The following is a 21,778-nucleotide window of genomic DNA, read 5'->3' as shown; positions in this document are numbered from 1 at the left end:
ACGAGGACACACGGGCATATCTGGAATAGCAAGAAGCCAGAACAGGCGTGGCACGGCGAGTCCAGAGGAACACAGGGCCACATCAGGTGGCAAGGTGAGGCAGCATTCCTGTCACGTTAGGAGGGGCTCCAGAGTCAGGGCAGGAGCTGGACCATTTTAGAATGTTAAAGTATGATGCTTGGGAGATTTGGGGGGCGGGGGAGGACACTGAGGCCGGAGCTGAGAGGGCATGAGAAGGCCATAGTGACCGCACAGAGCAGAGGTCACCATGGCAACACGAACAGCAGGCCCGGGTGATCTGGTGGGCTGAACAGAATGGACCGGGTGGGAGTGGGGGTGGAGACAGGGGAGGCAGTAGACAAGCAGCAGTGAGACACCGTATCTTCAGACGCCTGGGAAGAAACTACAGAAGACAGGCAGGTGGGCACGCAAGGCTGGAGTCTTGGCTGGAGTCTGGGAGATGTTCAATCCTGTCAACGGCAGCTGGATGGGCAGCTGAACCCCGCAGGGAGGGAAACTTGCTCTGGACATCAAGGTGTGGTGCAACCCAGGCAAACGCTGCCAACACACATTAAGGTCTTGGTAAGTGGCCTGGCTACAGCAATTCGAAAGATAACGGGAGGAGAGGGCTGAAGATGTGGACATCAGTATCCCACGCAGACAGACCACTTAGGAAACGGTCAGGCAGGGAGGGGTAAGGTAGCACGAGGTCAGAGGGAGGGTTTGTGTTCTTTTGGGAGAAGCAGCCGTGTTGGGGAAAGGCACCAATGGTGAAGAAAGGAGCGACAATCTCCAGGGTGACACATGCAGAGGGGAGTGGAACTATTCAGCGCACAAAGGGAGAGGCTGCCTGGAGACAGAAAGCCCTGGCCAGCAGGAACCCTGGCTTTAAACAGAATTCCAGAACCGTTGACTTCTAGTCTCCTGCCTTCGGCACGCACTGCAGGTGGGGCTTCAAGCTTCTGAAGAACAGGCACAGCCCAGGACTGAACTCAGGCCCACACAGGCCCAACCTCGTCCCCACCCAGGCACTCCACCATGAGGGACGCTACTCTCCAGGTGGTAGGTGCATCCCTTCTACTGAAGCAGTCCAAGACAATGAAAATGAAATCAGCAGGAAGGTGGAACTATGCTTAGAGATGCACAGAGATCTAGGCTGAGAGAAATGACAGGCCAGTGGGTCTGAGCACATGACCAGAAGGAAGCAAGCCACCTCCATGGGCACCGCCATCCATGAGGTGTGTGCCAGCAGCCATACATGGTGGCCTGTCATTTTAATTGGATTTTTTGTTCCGATCCGTCTTCCCAATGATCCACTCCTCCTACGGAAGCTGTTCACCATGTACCATCCCCATGTAAAAAGGAATGTGACCTCACACCTCTAAAAAGATCATTCCTGCTCCAACAATCCTTCATTTTGCACACCACTCCCTTGATGCCAGACCACTGCACATGCCCACCACAGAAACCTGCCACTACAAACCCCTGTCCCAATGGACCAACGTCTATTTCCTGGTCTCAAAGTCTGTCACTAACACCCTCTGCTCAGGAAAGCTCCCATACCTCTGACAGCTTGTCCTGGTAGCTCACTAATGGGCCTTTGTCCCCACTCACTCCCTGCTGGCCTCCATCCAGCACATACACATACCTCTGGGCGTGTTTGGTTTGGTTTGGTCCAGAGGTTAGACCCAGGGGTGCTCAACCACTGAGGCACGCCCCCAGCCCTTCATTCATTTAAGACAGGCCCTCGCTAACTTGCTAAGACTGGTCTTGAACTTGCAATCCTCCTGCCACAGCCTCCCAAGTCACTGTGCAAACACACCCACGCCTCTGTTTGATTTTAAAATGATTGTTCCTGCTTCACTTACTATAAGTCACACATATTTTTCTCATGTTAAAATGTCAACCTCTGAAATTAGGAAACATCTCACCATTAAGATGGCACACATCATAACTGGTAGTTTCTCCTTGTTGACACATCATGGTGTATCACATAATGATATCTTAAGACAAAATGAGGTTATCAGGACTCCTCCAAAATAAGCAACTTGACCTTAGCAAATGCAAGTTCTATCCAGAAATGCCCCATCTACTTAGGTTATAAACTGTTACCACAGGAAAGGGATTCAGCCTTAACAAAAACACCCAAGCTTTTGTTTTTAAACAAAGGGGAAGTTTAAGTTGTTTCCAACAAGGTGAATCCTCCCTTCCTTCCAGTCAGCTTTCCTGCGGACAGAATATGTCTCACACATCAGGGGACACCAGGGAGAGGTACCTCCACCAAGTAGCCAAGCTGCAGCTGCAGGTCCCCCCCACGGCCTACGGAGGATGGCAGCCACCTTGGTACACACACCATCCACTCTCGGATCTGCAGGGATGAGTCCCTCTCTTCAGAAGGAAAAAGGTACTTCCTGTACAAACAGGGACCACCTTTCAAACAGCTGGAGCTGAAAGTTACCAGGCAAGGCAGAAGGGAGAGTTGACCCTTGGCTGAAGACAGGTAGCCATGCACCACACAATCTGGGCCTTCACTGCCAACCGGATCCAGGAACAAAATGCCACTAACCAGACAATATGTCCTTTTTGGTTCTGACTCACGGGTCATGAGCATCTGGTGAAAAATAAACTTTAAAGGGGTGAACCCAAGAAACACTGCATGATTTGGAAAGGAATCCAAAATCTCATGACGCCCCCCCCCCCCAGGTTCAGAGAACAGCCCCCCTGGAGCCCCACTTCCAACATTGGTCCTCAGCTCCTCCAATTGGCAGCGGCTGCCCAAAAGTCCAAGGCCCCGCCTGTGATTTCCAGTCTGCAGATCGACAACCGTATGAAATATACAAATTTCCAGGTGAAGAAAGGGAAAGAAATAACACTTCCATGTGCCTGTGAAGAGTGGGGAGGGTAAAAAATGAGGAATGCGATTTTCTGATCCCCTCTATCAATTCCATTACAAGCTATAATAAAGCCCAGAAACAAGCTCACTCTAATAAATACTTACCACTGCTTCCTGAGGTCTTTTTCCCAATGAACAATTTCACTTATCTCCTTCAAAAGAAACTGCTATTATTTTTTTTAAAGTCCTCCTACAAATTCTTGTTTTTGGAATCCCGTCTTTATAAAAGGTTCCAAAATTGCTTCTATTTATCTCAGTGGTGATTAAACACGTGGGAGCTCTAATCCAGGAAGCTGGGTTTGCAGCCTCGCTCTGCCAGTTCCTGGCTGCAGAGCCACACTGCTAACTAATCGGCTCTTGCTGTATAGATTCCTCATCTGCAGGGTTTGTTCTAATTAAATGAGTAGGATACAGCTAAAGCACTAGAACAAAAACCGGTAAACAGCAAGAACAACAAGGTTAGCTACCACAACTCCTGCCTGGATGAGACTCTGAACAAAAGGATCCAAGTCCTCTTAAATCCACTGAACACTGCTCCACTGGCCAAAGGGCTGGCTGATCTGAGATGACATTTATAGGAAGCAAATGAAATTCAAATACAGCTAATAGCTCCCCTCTCTTACTGTGTAATTATGCATGCTCATTATTTGTGTAGCATGTTATTATTTAAATGTCCCTAATTTCAGCCCCTGCGGGCCAAGGGCCCTCAAAGAGTGGCCAAGGTCTCAGCCTCTGCCAGTCCTTTCCAAAGCTTTTGTCTTTTATTACAGTCAGAAAAAAGTGGCATTATCTACAGCAGGAAGTAGACAGAAGGCCCACAATCAGCAAATCTTGGTACCGCCTCGCCCCTAAGCCCAGCAATAGCCAAGGAGCTGCAATAATGGCTTCGAATTCTGCAGACAACCCAGGAGGCTGTTCAAGACTCCCATTTGCTACTTGTACTAAGGCACAAATATCATTCCTTGTCAGCTCAGAAGCACCAAAGCAAGACTGATGGCAAGCATGGATTTTATGACATAAAAAATGAGATCCCTCTACTACCTAGCATCTGCCAGGGCTAGTACTACTCCACCAGGCCTGCAGAAACGGGCAGGCCGAGCCCAGCCGCGCAGATACAAGCTGCACTGTGTGTTGGCCATTAACAGACTCCAGACACCCAATGCCCTCTGAAAAACTGTAAGGGCAAAGGGCAGCTGGCTCATTACACCAGCATGCCAGCGATGGAGCAGAGGGTGTGGCAATTTGTTTTTAAATGAGGTAAAAATTATGCCATTGTTAAGCAAAATAATAAAAAGCCTGAATTTTTCCAGGAACCAATAGTCCAGAAACATCAATTTAAATTTTTTTTTTTTTTTGGAGGGGAGAGGGGCAAGGGGAACAGGGTAAAAAGAATATACACCTTATTCTAAAACTTTAGTTTGAGACTCAGTGTCACTCCACTGGTTCTGTGTTGTAAACTGCACACGGACTCAAAGGCTTGGGTTGTAACAGTTCCAATTTTGCTGCTGTGAAAAAATACCTGTGTGGCTTGAGCAATTAATGTCACTACTACATACAATATTCACAAGGCCACTTTATTCAGATTAGACACAAAAATGCCAGGGCTCTCGGAGGCCCAGCCCGGCCTGAAGTTCCACATTAAAAAGCCTGAACAGGCAGGAATGGAGGCCAAGGCTGCCAGCGCCAACCCAGCTCTGACTCTCACCTAGGAATGCACACTTTAAGCTGAGAGTCACCTCCCAGGGACAGCCCTGCCTTTCCCCCCTGCCACATTTCTTGGCAAGCTGGACCAATGGAATTGTTTTAATCTTTGAAAAGGAATCTGAAGGGGGCTGACTAACTCCAACTCTTTAAACCAAACCCGTACACCTTGCATGACTTCATCGCTGTTGCCTTCCTCTCCCCCATCACTTACCATCTGGCTCCATGCGGCCTTGAGGACTAGGCTTTTCCTACGGGATGGGATACACATGGGGGCCAACAGCACCATCCAAACTCACAGCCTGGAACCACCATTCACCTTGCGCCCACACTTCCCAGCCCACAAAAGCCTTGGAGGTTCCCCAGTGCTTCAGCATTGTTGGGACCTCAACCACACAGCAGATAAGGGCACCCACAGAAGAGGGTGCCCCACAGTGCCCATCCTGCATCCCTGCTTCCTAGTAACTCTACCAAAGAAAGCATATTTCCACAAATAGCTGCCTTTAAGATTCTTAACTTCTGAAGCAAGTTCAAGATTCTTCAGTTTAAAGCAACAATGAATGGCTACAGGAATCGGATATGCACAGTAACCCTCCCTCCCCAAAAGGTGTCCTTGGGAAGCTGCCTGCACAGACACCTACAGGAACCAGGAAACACTCACAGCCATCCCACCAGCAGCCCACGCCTCAGCAACTGTGTTTTTGTTTTTAAAACAAGCAATTCTTATCAGGGTGAAAAGTAAACAACATGACAAACTCCAACCTCTTGCCATGAAGGCAGTACAGGAACCAAGTCTGTGATCCCAATTGAGATCTGTTCCCCAACTTTTCTTAGAATTTCTTCCAGTCTCATCAAGCCCCCAAACAAAGTCAAAGCTAAATTTGGCCAACTGGCAAGTAGCACAGGCTGCTTCTCCAGTGAGTAAGTTTTTGCTCGCTCAGATTCCACTATTACTAAATCCTGGATAACTGGCTACTTTCTCCTAACACCTGGTGCCTCCCAGGTAAGAAAGGAGGGGCTGCTCTTTCACTATCCAATTTGAAGAGGCACTAAGGCATCACCCTCCTGAGGGGTAGGAGGGAGGCACATCTTCACATACTGTGAGATAGATAAAAAAACCTCAGCAGCTAGTGCTCTGGAACTCAGTGCACCTAACTCAGTGCATCTAACAAGGCAGAATGGTGTGTGCAATGTGAAGCAATAACAAGAAACTATTACACTAGGTGTTCCCAACAGCCACAGGCTTAGAGATTAGTATGTTACAGGTGAGGAATGGAGAGGGCTGCCGTCTACAGGAGACTACACAAAAAAAAGGTCCCTTCAGGAAAATACAACATGGTGGTCCAAATTGTATGCTTATAGCAAAGGATTCTGAAACTTATTCTGCTTTGTGTATGGGCCTTTCCCATACACACTGGCTCAGATGACTGGCGGACAGGGGCAGAGCATGTAACACACATGGCAGAGTGGCTGCAGCCAGCATGGTCGACCTTCAAAAGCCCGTCACATTACATAAGGAAGAAAACCCAGGGCGCAGAGGTCTTTCAAGCCAGGCAATCGTGGAAGAACACTGAATGAAGAGCCGAAGCAAACGAGGTGGTGCATGCACATAATCCCATCAACTCCAGAGGCTGAAGCAGGAGGCAGCAAGTTTGGGGCCAACTTAGTGAGGCCCTAAGTCATGTAGCAAGAGCCAGACTCAAAAGGGGGCTGGGGATGTGGCTCAGTAATGAAGCACCCCTTGGGTTCAATTCCTAGTACCAAAAAAGAGTAAAGCAACCTGGGTGAACTCCAGAAGCAGGTCAGCCAACAGGCCCTGTCTAAAAACACTGCCAGACAACTCACCTACAAGTGAAGCAGGCAAGAAAGACACTGGAACCCATAGGTGAACTTCCGACAAGCACCCCACGTGTGATGCCTTTCCCATGACCAGAACCAAAGGTTAAAGAAAAAAGAAACAGGGTTTCCTCCTCTCCTTGCCCATGACCAAGGACAAAATGGAGCTCAGACTATTCAGATATTACCTATAAATTCATGCACAGGAGACTATGGCTTATCTCTGAAGCAGAAACATGAGTCAAATGTCTGTCCTGTTTTCAGATGAGCTCATCAAAATCATAGGAATCCTGGGGCTAGGGTTGTAGTTCAGTGGTGGAGCACTTTCTTGGTATGTGTGAGGCAACAGGTTTGATCCTCAGCATTACATAAAAATAAAAGTATTGTGCCCATGTGCAACTTTAAAAAAAAAAAAAAAACACGTAGGAATCCTGATAAAGTGGGATTCATAAAAAATTCAGAAGGGAGCAAGTTTCCTTCCAGGTATCAGGGATTTGCTGGATGACTATGCAGGAAGAGGACACTTCCAGGAACACAGGGATTCCAGGCCACTGCACCCAGGGATGGCAATAAATTTAGGATAGTTCCTTAAACAAATGTGGTAAGAACTAAGGCTGCACAGCTCTGCAGGAAAATCCAAGGGTCTGTGCACATACTTGGGTACTAAGATAACCTAGAAACAGCTACAAGACAGGCTCCGCGTTCTACCACGACAAACAGACGAAGGCACCTTGTCCGTCCTACCTTGCACTGCATAAAGGGACATAAGTCCAAACCTGTAAACCCAACAGCATATCCACAATACATACTCACACAGCCTACCAACTGCCCTGGGGTGCTCAGCCTCAGTCAAAACCCACGCTGCCAGAACACGATTCAGAACCGAGGCTGTGCGCAGAGGTGACGTCCAACTCCAGCGAGCACCAACTCACCATTCACCCCTTTCAGGCTCCCAGCAATGCCTTCCCCGTGCTGGCGCTTCTGGGCATTCTTGAACTCCTTCAGAGACAAATAAAGGACTTTGCGTACCACCCGTTCTTCTGACCAGGGAATCCCATCACTGTCATCCTGGGGAAACACAGCAAAGACAGGGAAGGAGAGAGTTAGTAACAAGCAAGCCAACAAATACTCACAAGACTTTAAAATTGTATTCCAAACAAATACCATGTGACCAGGACCCAGCGCTGGAGATTCGGGTCCCATCCCAACTTAAAGGAATAGCACCAGCCCCAAACTGATCCCCAGATCAGAAATATGAAACATCTCCCTTCCCTCTGTGTCCCACTAGCAAATAAATTCATTAACTATTAATACTGTAATATTCCCGGCAAAGTTCAAAGAAGTGAGCTGTCACACTCAAAGCCAGAGGTGCACAGAACCATTATATTGAAATTTGATCAACTGCATAATTCCAGACCATACACAGCATTCCAGCAGCACACCTTAGGAAATTCGGTTGCCTGTGTTGGGGGTTCAAAATACTACAAGACAGAGGCGCTGCCTTCAAGAACCTGACAACTCCATCAGAAGACATGAACTGGCTCTGCAATGGCCTCTTAACACAATGAATCACAAATGAACAAACAGATGGCAGTGGATCCCACTGGGGTACAGATGAGATGGCGACTTTAAAACAACAGCATGCGGCTGGGTGTAGTTTAGTACTAAAGTGCTTGCCCAGTACTCGTGAGACCCCCAGCTTCAATACCCAGCACCACGAATGATAGCACATTAACAAGAGGCCTCAAGGTCTTGCTTCAAAGTGGGGTTTTCTTATGTCTGTAGATTCAGACCCAATGCAAGTGCTTGGGAGAAGAATTAACACATTGCAGGCAGCAAGCCCAGAGAACATTCCCGCAGTAAAGATGTAAAGAACTTGAAAAGCACTGCAGGTGTCAGGGGAGGGAGATGAAGTAGGGACTGGAGACAGCAAGATCTGGGAGATTGGGAATGGTGCACAGTAGTTGCAAACCTACGTAACTTTTAAAAGACACCCAATTTAGGGATTCAGCAAGAAAGTTTTTAAGATATTCAGGCACCAATTCCTCAGGTAAAGAAAATTCAGAGGTTCTGGCCTGTGGATTTCTGCATACTGTCTGCCAATCTAAGAAGGGCTTCCATTCATACATCTACTTCAAAGACAAGCAGTCTACAAAATTAAATTTGGAAATGGGAAGTATATGCACTTTCTCAGATACTTTGGGCCTTATCTAGAATACTAATGTTTTCATTGTTCCTATAAGACAAGGATTTGAGATATTCAGGTTCTTTCTGCTCCAGCAGAAGGCGCAAAACTCAGGGAACTCTGGCTCTTGGGTGGTCTGGTGCTGATGGACTAGGTTGTACAAAAGAATTGGGTTTTCACCGCTGCCACAGAATGCAAGCAAAACCTCCACAGATCTCAAGGCTGGATTATCTGAAGTCTTTCCCAGCTCTTTCAAATTTCCACACCCTGCATGAACACAAACTGCAGCCTAGAAATCCAACCACATAGACACATAACTTAGGCTGCACTCTGGTTAAGCTTCAAGGATTTCCTAAAAGGAAAGTAACTCTGCATCTTTTATAATAAGTGGAAGACAGACCCAAGGAAGGAAGAGAGCCAACACCTGCACCTTCCCCTAGCTAGACTGTCGCTTGCTCCCAAAGGGCTGCCAAGTGGAGATTTTCAGAGGAAAAAGATGCTACATCCTGTGTTCCTGGTGACCCTCCTGACAGGGCCAGGACATCCACATACCAGGATGGCCTTCTGGCTTGGCCAGGAAGGCTGAGAGGGAGTCACCTAACAAGACTGGAAATCATTCCTAAAGTTCTAGTAGGTGCAATCGACCTTACAATCACACGATTAAAAACCAGAAAAATGCAGCACTCTGGTCAGACCCCATTTGTGAGATCCAACCAACCAACCCGAGTCGAATACTGATGACCTGGCCAGGCCACACACGGAAAGCAAGAGGTATCTGAATTAATTTTTACGGCAGCTCCCTTGGGTTTGCAAGAAGTTCCCACAGAGGACTAGCTGGGGCCGGGCGATGGTGTTAACTGCAGCCGGAGTTAACACTCATTAAGCTGAAGTCCACCTTCTTTGCAGCCATGTCCCCTCAAAGGCTGAGAGGCAGCATTCCCGGCCACCAACAGGCCTCAGTCTCATCATCTGCATCTCCACAACAAACAATGACGCCAGATGATAAACTATTATTTCCTATATGTACACAGTTTATAAATTTCAAGGTCCCAAAATAGCTTTCCACATAAAACTCCCACAACGATTTACTGCATCCTGAGTAGCTGGTGCCTTCATCCCGACTTCGGGCTCGGGAGGAGAGAATTACACCCCAAACACTCAGCCTAATCAACAGCAGCAACTGTGAGGTGGAAGCCCCATGAAAGGTGCAGCCACTGGCAGCAGCTGCTTCGTTACACCCAAGTGCTTTAAATACAGGGGAAGCGATCTATGACACGGGGTAGGGGAGTTCAGATTCTAGACGATTAAAAAAAAAAACTGCATTCTTTTGTGATCTACAGTGCCCATCATCTCCCTCAACGCTGAAGCAAGACACACACCTGGTGGGTAACAAACTGACAGGTGGGTAGTAATTCAGAATCTTTTGCAACTGCAGAGTCCTAGTGAGTCACCCTGACCCTGCACTGCTCCCTAGTGGAATGCAGGACATGGGGGACAAAGTGCCCCAGCACCCCAAAGCAGTTCTCCAAATTACCACTCCCTCTGCTGTGGCTACCTGCCATTCCCAAGTGTCACTGCCCAATGCTGTAGGGAAAAGTCCCAATGGAACAGCACAAACTCTAAACGGGTCTTCCTTTTAAACCCCTTTCAATCCCTGCTTTATGCCACCAAGCCTTCAAGCATCATCTGCACAGGGTGGGGCGACTCGATCTCGGTCACCACTGGATCCCAGCTCCTGAAACATGTTTGACATAGGAAAGCCCTGTTTGGGATTCCTTAGAAACTTAAGGATGCTGGGCTAGGGATGTGGCTCGATGACAGCCCTCACGTAACCCCAGGTTCTATCCCTAGGCGCCAAAACAAATCTAACATGCAAACAGAAACACTTTACAAAGCTCAGCCTCACCCATCCTTGCCTGTCAGCCTCATGCCACAGGCAGTGTGTGTTGAACAAAGGGCCTGAACTCACCACAATTTTCGTGACTTAAATGACTGCTTCCCCCATAAAACGCTCCCCATGGTGACTAATGCCAGAGCTCCTGGCTACACCTCTGGTTCCCAGCAGTAAGCTGAGACAAAACTCCCACACTTGCCAGTCGCCACCGCCCTCCTCAACCACCCGGTTGCATGCCAGACAAAGTGTCATCTCACAGTCCACACGGGCATAAGGGCCCACCATTGCCTCTTCTGCTAAGTACAGAAGACAAGTCCTCAAAAAATACTGGTAACCTTCCGCTCTTCCCCGGCCTCCCAACCACAATGTGGATGGGCTCATTCCTACTCTTCCGTCTCGCCCAAGTCCAGCAACGTGGCTCGGCCTCCCTGCAGATGGAGTAAGTTGGGATACGACAGGGCAGTAATGAGAGGGTGCTCCACATGCCCAGGCGCCTGCCCATTGTGGTTTACTGGCCAGCTCAATATAGAAGACGCGGCCATAAAGCCTTGAAATGGAAAAGAGAGTTTTCCTCTATTTGGCCACATGTCTGCCAAACCTTGAAGTGATTAGACAATTTCTTGTCAAAAAATAGCAACCACCCAAGGAAGCAAAATGGTAACAGTTGTATAGGTTTCTGTGCTTGCAGGGGGGGGGGGGGATGGGGATGCAGACAGCACTATTTCAACCCCTCACAGCAGCTCAGAGTCCAGGGTAGAGATGAAAACAGCCTTCTACCTTCTAGATTCTTATAACTCCCTAGTCTTGCCACCTGACTCCAGCACCTGGCACTGCTAGAAATTCATGCCCACACCTGGTCAGCCTCTGCATTTTACCAAGATCCCGGAGTTGCTTGTACCATCCTCTGTCCATTTATAACTTCCAGCAGAATACAGGCCAAAAAAAAAGGACAGGAAACCCCAAGACGAAGGTTCCCAGCAGCCATCTGCTGCTGCCATCGTGACTGCAGAACCAAGAGGTCCACACTGATACGCCCTGGTGAGGCCTCCCGTGATCAGAGTGCACAAGTGAAACCCAGGAGGCCTTCCCCTTACAATCACCCCTGGATGACGCGACACTCTGGCATCCTCAACTTCCACTTACCCGGCTAGCCTGACTTCCCTCTAAAATTCAGCACCCAGAATGAATACAATGTGAAGCAAGAGCCACACATTCTAAGGTGAAGATAGACTTAGGATGTCACTAAGCTTACGCTGATCCTCTGTAGAGATGCTCTTTTTGTTTCTTGGGGTTATGGGGTAGGAAATGAGGAGGGGGAGTGCTGTGCATCACATTGCGACAAAGGAACCAACTGACAAGTAGCATGGCTCTCCCCTGTGCTCCACTCCTGCACTAAGGAGAAATAAACACACCCTCCCCCCAAAAAAACCACGTGTGCCTGAGAATGCAAACCAAGTTGTATAACTGGAATTAAGAGATTACAAGACAAGGCAGAAATGGGATTCTCACTTTTCAAAAGTGGATTATTGTTCTGATATACTACTCTTACTGAACAAAGAGTTCTTATCTGTCACAGCTGTTCTCCGTGATAGACAACACCTCAAAAAGATGAGCTGTCAAAACCTCCTGTTTGCTTAGACTAACATATGTTAGTGCAAGTAAACAGGGACGTCCAGGTGAGTGCAGTGTGCGGAGCAGGCTTAGGAAAGGGGCCGCCCCAGTGCGGTGATGGGGGAGGTCTATGAGAAGTCAGTGCCTGGATTGACAGCAGCATCTGCGCTCACTGCTGGCCACAGTGTGTGCAGCTTTCCTGCGCAGCCTCCCCTTGGTGGACAGCCTACACCCATGGCACTGCGGCACAACCGAGGCAAGACAGTCCCTGGAGCCCAGGCATCTGCAGCCAGCCTGGGCAACACAGCACGACCTTCACCCCACCAACAACCCCCCCCCCAAGAAAAGGGTATTAGAAAGAAAGTATTCATGAAACTTTTAAGTTTGTGTCCACCCCCCGCCCTGCCTTGTTTTTTAAGACATGAGTTTCAATCTTGTCCAAAGATGGAGCTAGACAGAAACAAAACCAGGAAGTGAAATTTCAAAACTCAAAAATTATTTTAAAAGAAATGTGTAACTCACTGCCTCCTCCCAAGTGAAAACAATTAAAACCACTAATTTGCACAGGTGGAATTTAAAAAAAAAAAAACCTCCTCGTCTTGTCTAGCTGGAGACCAGCAAAAAGAACAGGCGGGTGGGAGAAGGAGGACCATCCTTGCTGACCTCCACAACTCCCTGCCTTTGCTCTTTGGCCATGCCTAGGGTTTTATTATGGTTTCCAGTTCAGGCCATTTTGAGTTAGGAAAGTGAAAACAAGGATTTAAAACCATCGGTAACAACAGGGAAGCCTATTTCTGAATAACCTCACTTCTAGCAGCTGCAACTATTTATAATTGGAACAGGGTCCACAGAAGAGAGCTAATTTCCTATCACTTGTGGGCAAACTGCATTGACAGACTCCGCATCACAGGTGGAGTGGCCAGGTCCTTCAGCCATTTACCAAGGGCACTGGTAAAACATTGCTGGGAGACAATGCATAAGAACTGGCCAATTGAGTCCTCTTCAGCAAACAGAATTCATGGGGTGGGGTGCGGTATGTGTGGGAGGATGCTTACAATTCCAAAGGAACTTTCAAAACCACATCAACCAACAACTCAAAGCTGAGGTCCAGAACACCAGAAGAGGTGTGAGATACGCCACATTTTAAACTGAAATTCAGACCCTCCCACCAGCACTTCCACATCAACCTGCTTACAAAGGGGGTGCAGAGACCAAGGGGGAGAAGCAGGTGCCGCACACCAAGTGCTATTTCAATCTCTAGTAACTCAAAAATGTTGAGGGGGAAATGCCCTTCCAACTGAGGGCACAGGACTCACAGACACAAAGACAACCTCCTAACATGGAAACATGGATCTGAAGGACAGGAGCCTTGGGACACACACCAGCACCAAAACAGACCCTTTCCTGTCCAAGGCTCTGCAGGACCTTTACCCCTTAATTATGGGGAGGGGTAAAGGTCCACTTTTAATTTTGAGACAGGGCGTCACTAAGTTGCTAGGGTTGGCTTTTCCTTAACTATTTATAAGAAAAAGAAGCATAATTCCAGTGCCCAACTCTACACTGTGGTGTATCAACATGAAATGAACAACCAATGGAACTGGAAAGACTAGGTCCATGAAGGAGGAAAGAACTGGTAGCCATTTCCTGCTCTCTGGGAGAAGTGACCGGAAACCTTCATGAACACCTTTAATTTTCTGGAGAATAAATTTCTCATTTACCTGCTGATAAATCATCCCACTTAAGAAAATTAATTGCTGGGTGAAATGCCAGCCTGTTCCACCAACAGTCTGAGCAAATAACAATAAAAGCACAAAAAATAAAAATAAAATACCACTGTTGGGGACAGTAGTCCTTGACATGGACTAAACATCCCCAGAACACAAAATAAAAGGCGGTGGGCAGAAAGTCCCAAGAAAAACATGTGAGCCGTACATTGGAAACTTCCGGTACAGCCGACCTTTCTTTCCTTTTAAAGATGGCAAGCATTTTTTTCTTCCTTGGAGATATCTTGGAGCAACTCAATGCTAATCCATTAAGATATTCTTTAAAACAGTTAACTGTCAATGTGCAAAGAAAACCTGGGGGTGTAACTGCACCTGGAAATAGGTGGCCGGAAACATCCAGAGGGAAGCACCTGATGCTCTGAACTTGTACAGGTCGTTTCCTGCCTCGGTTTTAAAAAAGCAGCACTTCAAGCAGCAGAAATTCCCTCAGACAGAAGAGCTTCCTGGGTTAGGCAAACAGCCTGAAAATGCTTATGCAAGGAGAGTTTTACTTCTTCCAAACTCCCATTAAATAATGTGTACTTATCTTTGATTACCGCCTATTTAAAAAAAAAAAAAAAAGCTGCAGCTGAAATTGGATTAAGAACTTCTGCTGAAAACGATTTATTGCATAACACAACTCTGACAGCCTGAATCTCTGGCCACCAACTGAGCCTTTATAAAAATCCGCTGGGCAGCTGCCAAGTCAGCTCTTTTGCGTCCGAGCATGTCAGAGACGCGCGTCGTCAAGGCAGCAGCATGGCAGCAAGACATCGGCACGTTCACAGTTAAGGGGTGCAGTCAGGAAGGAGCCATGTTCACAGTTAAGGGGTGCAGTCAGGGAGGGCCCTCCAGCACGTCGAACTGCTTCTGCACCTTCATCAGGCGGAGAAATCCAAAAAGATTTCTACAGTGACAAGATTAGAAGGCACCAGAAGATCTGGGTTGTCAAGCTAGAGGAATATAAAATCCAACTACAAGTAAATTCTTGACCACTGTCATCAGAACACTAGTCAACTCAGTTCAGTATCCACAATACCAATGTGCAAAGACCTGACAACTTCACTTTGTGAATTAACAAGCACATTTCCAAAGGAATTCTAACTGATTTGGATCTTTTAACCATCAAATTTACTTCATGTTAAATAAGAATAGCCCCCAAATGCCACCTCCTCACTTGCACTGCCCAACAGTAGCCACTATTTAAAATTATCTCATTGCAAATGAAACTCCTGAAGTCTTACTGGCCACCATTCAAGCACTAGAATGTTAAAATCGCCACAGGAAGACCTGTTGGACAGTTGTGTTAAAGCACACACTTGCATTAAACCACGTGGGATTTCAAGGGACAATTTCAAGGTCACTACATCCCTCGGAGTCTGTCAAATATGTGCCTGACGCACCATTCCACTTGGCAGGAAAATGTGGGAGATTAGAAACCCTGCATAAGAAAATTAAAGTCTAACTCAAGGACTATTCAGAATACAAACACCCAGCCACAAAATCGCCCCGCAAATGGTTCCATCCCTACCTACTACATGTGGCCTTTCTATTTTGCAGGAAATATACATGGAATGGGAACATGAAATACAGGTGTTCCTCATCTTACTATATGATTATGTTCCAATAAACGCATCAAGTTGAAAATATCATTAAAGGAGAAAATGAGAACAGAATACAGGGGCACACATCTATAATGCCAGCAACTCAGGAGGTTGGGGCAGGAGGATCACAAGTTTGAGGCCAGCCTTGGACACTTAGTGAGATCACAGATCGCAAAAATTTAAAACGGTTTGTGTGTGCGCGCTCCTCATGGTGGTGGAGTGCCACTGGGTTCCATTCCTTGTGCAGGGTTGGAGGAGAACTGAATAGCTCTAACCTGCCAACCCAACCCACCTTTTCAACACAGAACACTCGAATACAGCACAGCAGTATCTAGCCTGAGGTGTGGTCCAAGTTCAAAACTCCAAGTAAGGTCTTACCAAATGCACATACGTTGCTTTCATACCACCAAAAGCCAAACTGCGGGAGCCTCGGAACCTGTGCACACACAGGGCTTCCCTGGGCACTCGATTCACTCAGGGAAGGCTGGACTACAAGACCTCGGAAATTAAAGCCAAACAAAACCAATCCTGCACCAGCCAGTCTCCAGGCACCAACAGGATGGCTCAAGAGCCTCAGTTCGCTGCTGCCCACATCTCCTGGCCAGGCAAGACAGTGAGCCTGTCAGCCACGGAGAGCAGATAGCCACCAGGCCCTGGGAAACCGCTGGGGTCATTTTAGCTCCCTGCCAGCCAGATGACCGATAGGCTGGCTTTCCTGGCTCAGCAGTGACCCTCAAACAGAAAATGAGCACCAGCACAAGTGCACTGCCAGGAAACTGGTGGACAAGTTACAGAAATTAGGTATTTTAAAGACAGGAAAAAAATCTACAAATAAACTCTGTCCTTATAAAAAATTGATATTTGCCTTATTTGTTCCAGAAACAGCTGGAATTGCCCATCCATCCTTTGTCTTCTGAGTGACCTCCCCTGGGTTAGATGGCACCATCCATTGGACTGGGTCTCAGCAACAGCCTTAAGATCTGCCTGCCACCCCACAGCACCTCCTGCCACCAACACAGGAAAAGCCACACAACACGTGCACTCGCACAGATGAACCTTTACGATTCACAACAAGCCCAAGAAGTACCACAGGCTTTTTTCAAATAGTGAACCCGAGGCAGGGATGCCAACAGGCCAGTCCCAATTCGTCTCCTGCTCATCTTTGTGTTTCCACATGTGGCAGTGAGCCTAGCACACAGCGGGCACCTGAAAAACACACTAGGCCGTGCAGACTGGAGGCCAAGAGGCGGGGAAACTGGAACTGCCGCTCTGAAATCCTAGCAGCCTTAGGTTTGCTCTTTGTCTAGGGCAGTGGTGGCAAACTTGAGCACTCAACAGGAACACCCACAGGGCTTGAGGACACACCCGTCCCCAGCAGGCTCCCAGGAGACATGTGTGCTACTACTCATCCAGGACCACACTGAGAGCCCTGGTGTGCACCCAACTTCCACCCTGGGAAGTCCTACAGTGGCCAATCCACACAAACCTCTGACTGCCAACCACTCCACCTGGTATTCCTGCCACATTCATCTCTTCTGTCTCCCCACCTACAGGTCCCATTGCTCAGCCCTTCCACATCTCTGTTATCTAAATACCACAGTCCCTCCCCCCCCCCCACACACACACACACACCAACTTCATTCTAAACCACCATCCCAGCTTCCCACAGTTTGGAAACCCAGCTGAAATTGCAGCTTTGATGTGTTTACATTCACTCTTTTAAATTCACATACTGGTATCCACCTCTCAATTCCTTGGACACACTTAAAACAGGATCTCATCTCCCCAAAATGTCTTCGCCACCAACCAATCCTTATCCCAACCACCCTCCTCACTAAACCACCAAGCCGTTGGGCTCCTTCCACACCTACAGGGTAATCTCCAAATGTCTTAGCAGGGCCCATGCTGGACTTTAATTCCCACACAACTACCAACAGCCCTATCTGACAAGGCATGGACATCTCAAGCAGGGGGTGCAGCTCTCATCTTCAGAGCCCCACGTCAGGCAAGACGAGGGCAGGGTTCACTAAATGTGCATCAGGACTTCACCAGCAGGGCCACTGTGTGCAGCAGGCCTTCTAGAGGGACAAAACCCCTTCTGCACTCTTTTCCTATCAATAGGCTGATTCCTAGTAACAATTAGGCAGACTTTACCAGCTACTGCCCACCAGCTCGTGGTTTAACAGTACTTACAATGCACAATCCTGGTGACCAGGACGCCCTGAAATACAATAAATCTCCGACTAAATGATGAGATCTATCACTATTTCACATTCTAAAGGTCATATTTCAGTTTCCTAAACAGAACACAATTTCACCCGACTGTGTCTCCCAGCCAGACCTGTTACTTCCTCCCAGTTTCCCTGCAGGGAAGATGTTTCAGTCTGTGGGCTCAATAAGACGGGACACCCAAGCTTGCCCGAAACCCAAGACGGACGGCAGCACAGCGTAGCTATGACCTCGTTTTAAAGGAAAGTTGTTCGGGGAAAGTAAACATGGAGATTCAGAAGCAGAGTCATGACGGTTCCTATCCTGAGGGTCTAAGATGAGACAGGAAACAGCCAAAACGTGGCAGTAAGTCAAGTCTGCCTTCCGCACTTCATATTCAGAGGAAAGGTGAAGGAGACGTGAGATGACGTTCACTCTGAATGGGAAACCACTGAGGAACTGGGCATAGTGGTAACAACACTCTTCTGTATTTTGAAGAGATCTGCCAAGTGCTGTTCTGAGAACACTGGGGACGGGGCCAAGGACACTGTCTCTCCAAGTGGGGAGGAGCAGGGGCAGAGAGAGGTACTGTGTGACCGGGGACGCCTGGAAAGCTGAGCCAGAGGGGCTGGGGAAAGCCAATACCTCCAAGGACTTTCACCCCTGGACTGGAGTTGCCTAAAATCTGCTTTTCCTTGAGCTAGGTGTCTAAGTTCAGGCCCAGTGACAAAGCCAAAGATGTGAGTACAGCTGGTAGCTTACAATTCAAACTCCAAATTCAGGTCTCCTGCTATGTTGAAGGGCAAAGAGGAGGGGTTTCGATGGTTGTATGAGTAGAGACACATGCAATGGCACAGGCTGGTGATCCTGGCAACTTTAAAGAGGAGGAGAGTTCAGGGCTGCAAGGCCCTGGGTTCCACCCCCAGGGGAAGGGACGGGGTAGGGATTAGGGGTTGAGCCAAGACAAGGCTAGTTGACCTGGACTTGTCCTTCTGTATCAAGTCAAAATTTTCAGAGCCTTAGGAAATACTTTAAAATGCATAGAATAAAAATACATTAAAAAAAGCCAAGAGTGGTGGCAGGTGCCCATGATCCCAGCCATTCTCAGGAGGCTGAGTCAGGAAGAAGGCAAGTTCAAGGCCAGCCTGGGAATTTAGCAAGACCTGGTGTCAAAATAAGGGCTGTGGTTCAGTGGTATTGTTTCCTGGTCAAATACACAGCACCTACAATAAATAAAGAGAATGAACAAAGTGTGCATGCAAAGAAGAAAAGGAATTTCATACACTCAGAGCTAATCTAAAAATCTCTACATCTGACACCACAATCCCCAACTCCCAAGCAGCAGTTTCACTGACAGCAGAGGCCTTAGAAATCCACAGCTCCACACAGCAGATCTAGCAGCTCCTCAGCCACTGCAGGTGAGGAAATTCTATTAGCCATTGGGGTCTAGATGCTAGCCTCCCACACAGACAGCTTCATTTACATTAGAAATGCAAATCAGAAAAATAACCTGGCACACCCACTAAGCCCAGCTGTGGCAGTGTGGGGAGCCCCTGGTCTCAATCCCGCCCACACCAAAATATGGTCGCAAGACACTGGATCCTGTGCCAGCACTACTAAGACCAGTCTTAAGTGAGACAGTGAAGAAACTGTGACCTGTTTTCTCTTAAGTCAAGAAGCGTCCAGAAGAACCACCTCTAACTGCCAGAAGTGCATGGAACACAAAATCCCTAGGAGGTGCCCCAAGTTGTGACAGGGGACACGCAGGAAGTCATCTCTGCTAAGATCCATTTTCATTTCGCCCATCTGATTCACACCCTGCTGCCACATCTATGCTGTGCTTAGAACTTCCTCTTAGAAAAAAAAACTCTGGGCTCCTGAATCACATTCTCCTGTCCCCTGAAGCACTGTGAGCCAGACTTCCAAGCTCCCATCTCTCCAGCAAGTCCTCATGTTTCCTCAGCTTGGAGCAACACCTGTTGAGCTCAGAGGCCCTGGAAAACACTGGCAGGCTGGGAAACCCGGCCCCACCCGCTGTGGCTTCAAGGATCTGGCTATGGCCTGTGCCCTGAGGTTTCCAAACTCAGAACTACTGTTCTGGGTATAGACCAAGGAGAGCTATGGCTAGGTCAAAAGGTGGTTGGTTCCATTCCCAGTTTTCCAAGGAATCTCCATACTGCTTCCCATATTGGCTGCATCCAAAGGACTTAAAAACAGCGTACTCCAGGGACACAGCACAATTCACAATAGCTAAACTGTGGAACCAACCTAGATGCCCTTCAGTAGAAAACTGGATAAAGAAAATGTGGTGTATACACACACAATGGAATACTACTCAGCAATAAAAGAGAATGAAATCATGGCATTTGCAGGAAAACGGATGGAGTTGGAGAAGATAATGCTAAGTGAAGCTAGCCAATCCCCCCAACCAAAAAAATGCTGAATGTTTTCTCTGATATAAGGAGGCTGATTACAGTGAGGCTGGGAGGGGAGGCTGGGAGGGGGAGCATGGGATAGGGAAAGGGGAGGGAGAGGAAGGGAGGGGGCAGAGGACTTAAAAAAATGGCGAAGAGATGAACACCCCTACCCCAAGTCCATGTATGGAGAAAACACGAATGGTGTGAAAACACTTTGTATAGAAGCAGAGATATGAAAAATCGTGCTCTAAGTGTAATATGAATTGTAATGCATTCTGCTGTCATATAACAAATCAGAATAAAAAATTAAAAAAAAAAAAAAGAACTAATCTTCTGGAACCCAGGGCCAAGTGACCCATACTGAAACCAAGGCCCTGCTGCATTCAGATGAGCCATCCATAGAGCCTGGTACACAGGAGGGGCTGAAAAGAAATAGAAGGGATGATCTTCAAGAAACCCATGTAACTGAGGAAAGAGATGGCTATTTAAAGGGAGCATGCAGAATATTACAAGACACTCTTGACTTCCTTGAAAGTAGTTGTCTGCAATGAGAGATCAACGTTCTGAGATCAGAAAAAGCCAAAGGTTTGAGACAACACCAACATCTCCATTCACTGAAATATGAAACAAGCACCTACTAGCTGGGAGGAATCAAACTACGAGATGCTTCTGAATGAGGCAAATCTCATTAACCCTCCATGTCTATGAGTCAGATAAGTGGGTTCTGATCTGCCAGCGACAGAAGGAAAGGAGCTGCTGCACCAGCAGCACTGGGGAACTAGGTTGTGATTAATCACGGATTTCTTTCTATCAGAAGGGAGACATTTGCAAAGGCTGATCTGTAACTCAACATCTACCATCCAAAACCAGTAACCACCTAGGTATGGTGGTACTCCTAGCTACTCCAGAACTGAAACAGAAGGAAAGCAAATTCAAGACCAGTCTGGGCAACTTAGTGAAACCCTGTCTCAAAATTTTAAAAAGGTCTTGAGGTGTAGCTCAATACTGGAGAATTTGCCTAACTACATGAGGCCCCAAGTTCAACCCCCGGGACTGACCAAAATTTCAAGAACCTCTGATAATTACATTCAGGTCAATGTACTGGCAGTAAGAAAAGTTTTTCTTCCCATTACCATGATCACTGATGGTGAATATCCTTACAAAGACGCAAGCAGGCCATCGTACACCAAGAAGGAAAGATTTTAAGGCCAGCGGGTATTTGACTCTGACCTCAAAGACATCACTTTCCAATTTTACCATACATGCCCACACAAAGAAACTTAGTGGGTCCTTCCCAAGGGCCAAAATAAAATGCTGTCTAGTAATTATCGTAGATAGAAAAGGAGCAGGTCTTCCTGAGTGACAGAGCAGAACCCAAGTAAAACCACCAGCAACAAAAAACATCATAAACCAAAATACACCACCCACAGTAAACCGAGAAGAGTGGTGCTGCGTCTCGGAGATGAAAACATCTTTGGAGAATCCACCACCAGGAGAGGGGGTGTCTGAGAGCTGCAGAGGGCTGCCAGGTACCAGGAGCCAGTGCATCCCTAAGTACAGAAACTGGAATCCTAAGACAAGCCATTTTCAGCTGTACAAACAGCAGTTTCTTTATTTAACTCAATCTATAGTTTGAAATCATTGAGAACAAATTTCTTTCTTAGTG

At 47.5% G+C, this 21,778-nt stretch overlaps 1 protein-coding gene across 7 annotated transcripts in view; it reads right to left on the bottom strand.

Annotated features, from left to right (window-relative positions):
- The window catches only part of Jarid2 (jumonji and AT-rich interaction domain containing 2), a 224,639-nt gene that overhangs the window by 107,610 nt on the left and 95,251 nt on the right, over positions 1-21,778 (bottom strand). For 5 of the 7 annotated variants that reach the window (XM_071613699.1, XM_071613701.1, XM_027948185.3 and 2 more), the window contains one exon: positions 7,363-7,498. In XM_071613699.1, the coding sequence (XP_071469800.1) occupies positions 7,363-7,498 (136 nt within the window). Of the gene's footprint in view, positions 1-7,243; positions 7,340-7,362; positions 7,499-21,778 lie in introns of those variants that run through there. The other 2 variants (XM_071613704.1, XM_071613703.1) reach the window with 2 other exon arrangements.

Source organism: Marmota flaviventris, chromosome 6 (genome assembly GCF_047511675.1).
Source record: "Marmota flaviventris isolate mMarFla1 chromosome 6, mMarFla1.hap1, whole genome shotgun sequence".
NCBI lineage: Eukaryota > Metazoa > Chordata > Mammalia > Rodentia > Sciuridae > Marmota > Marmota flaviventris.
The sequence above is the reverse complement of the archived record's forward strand: the minus strand, read 5'-3'. Positions and strand labels throughout refer to the sequence as shown.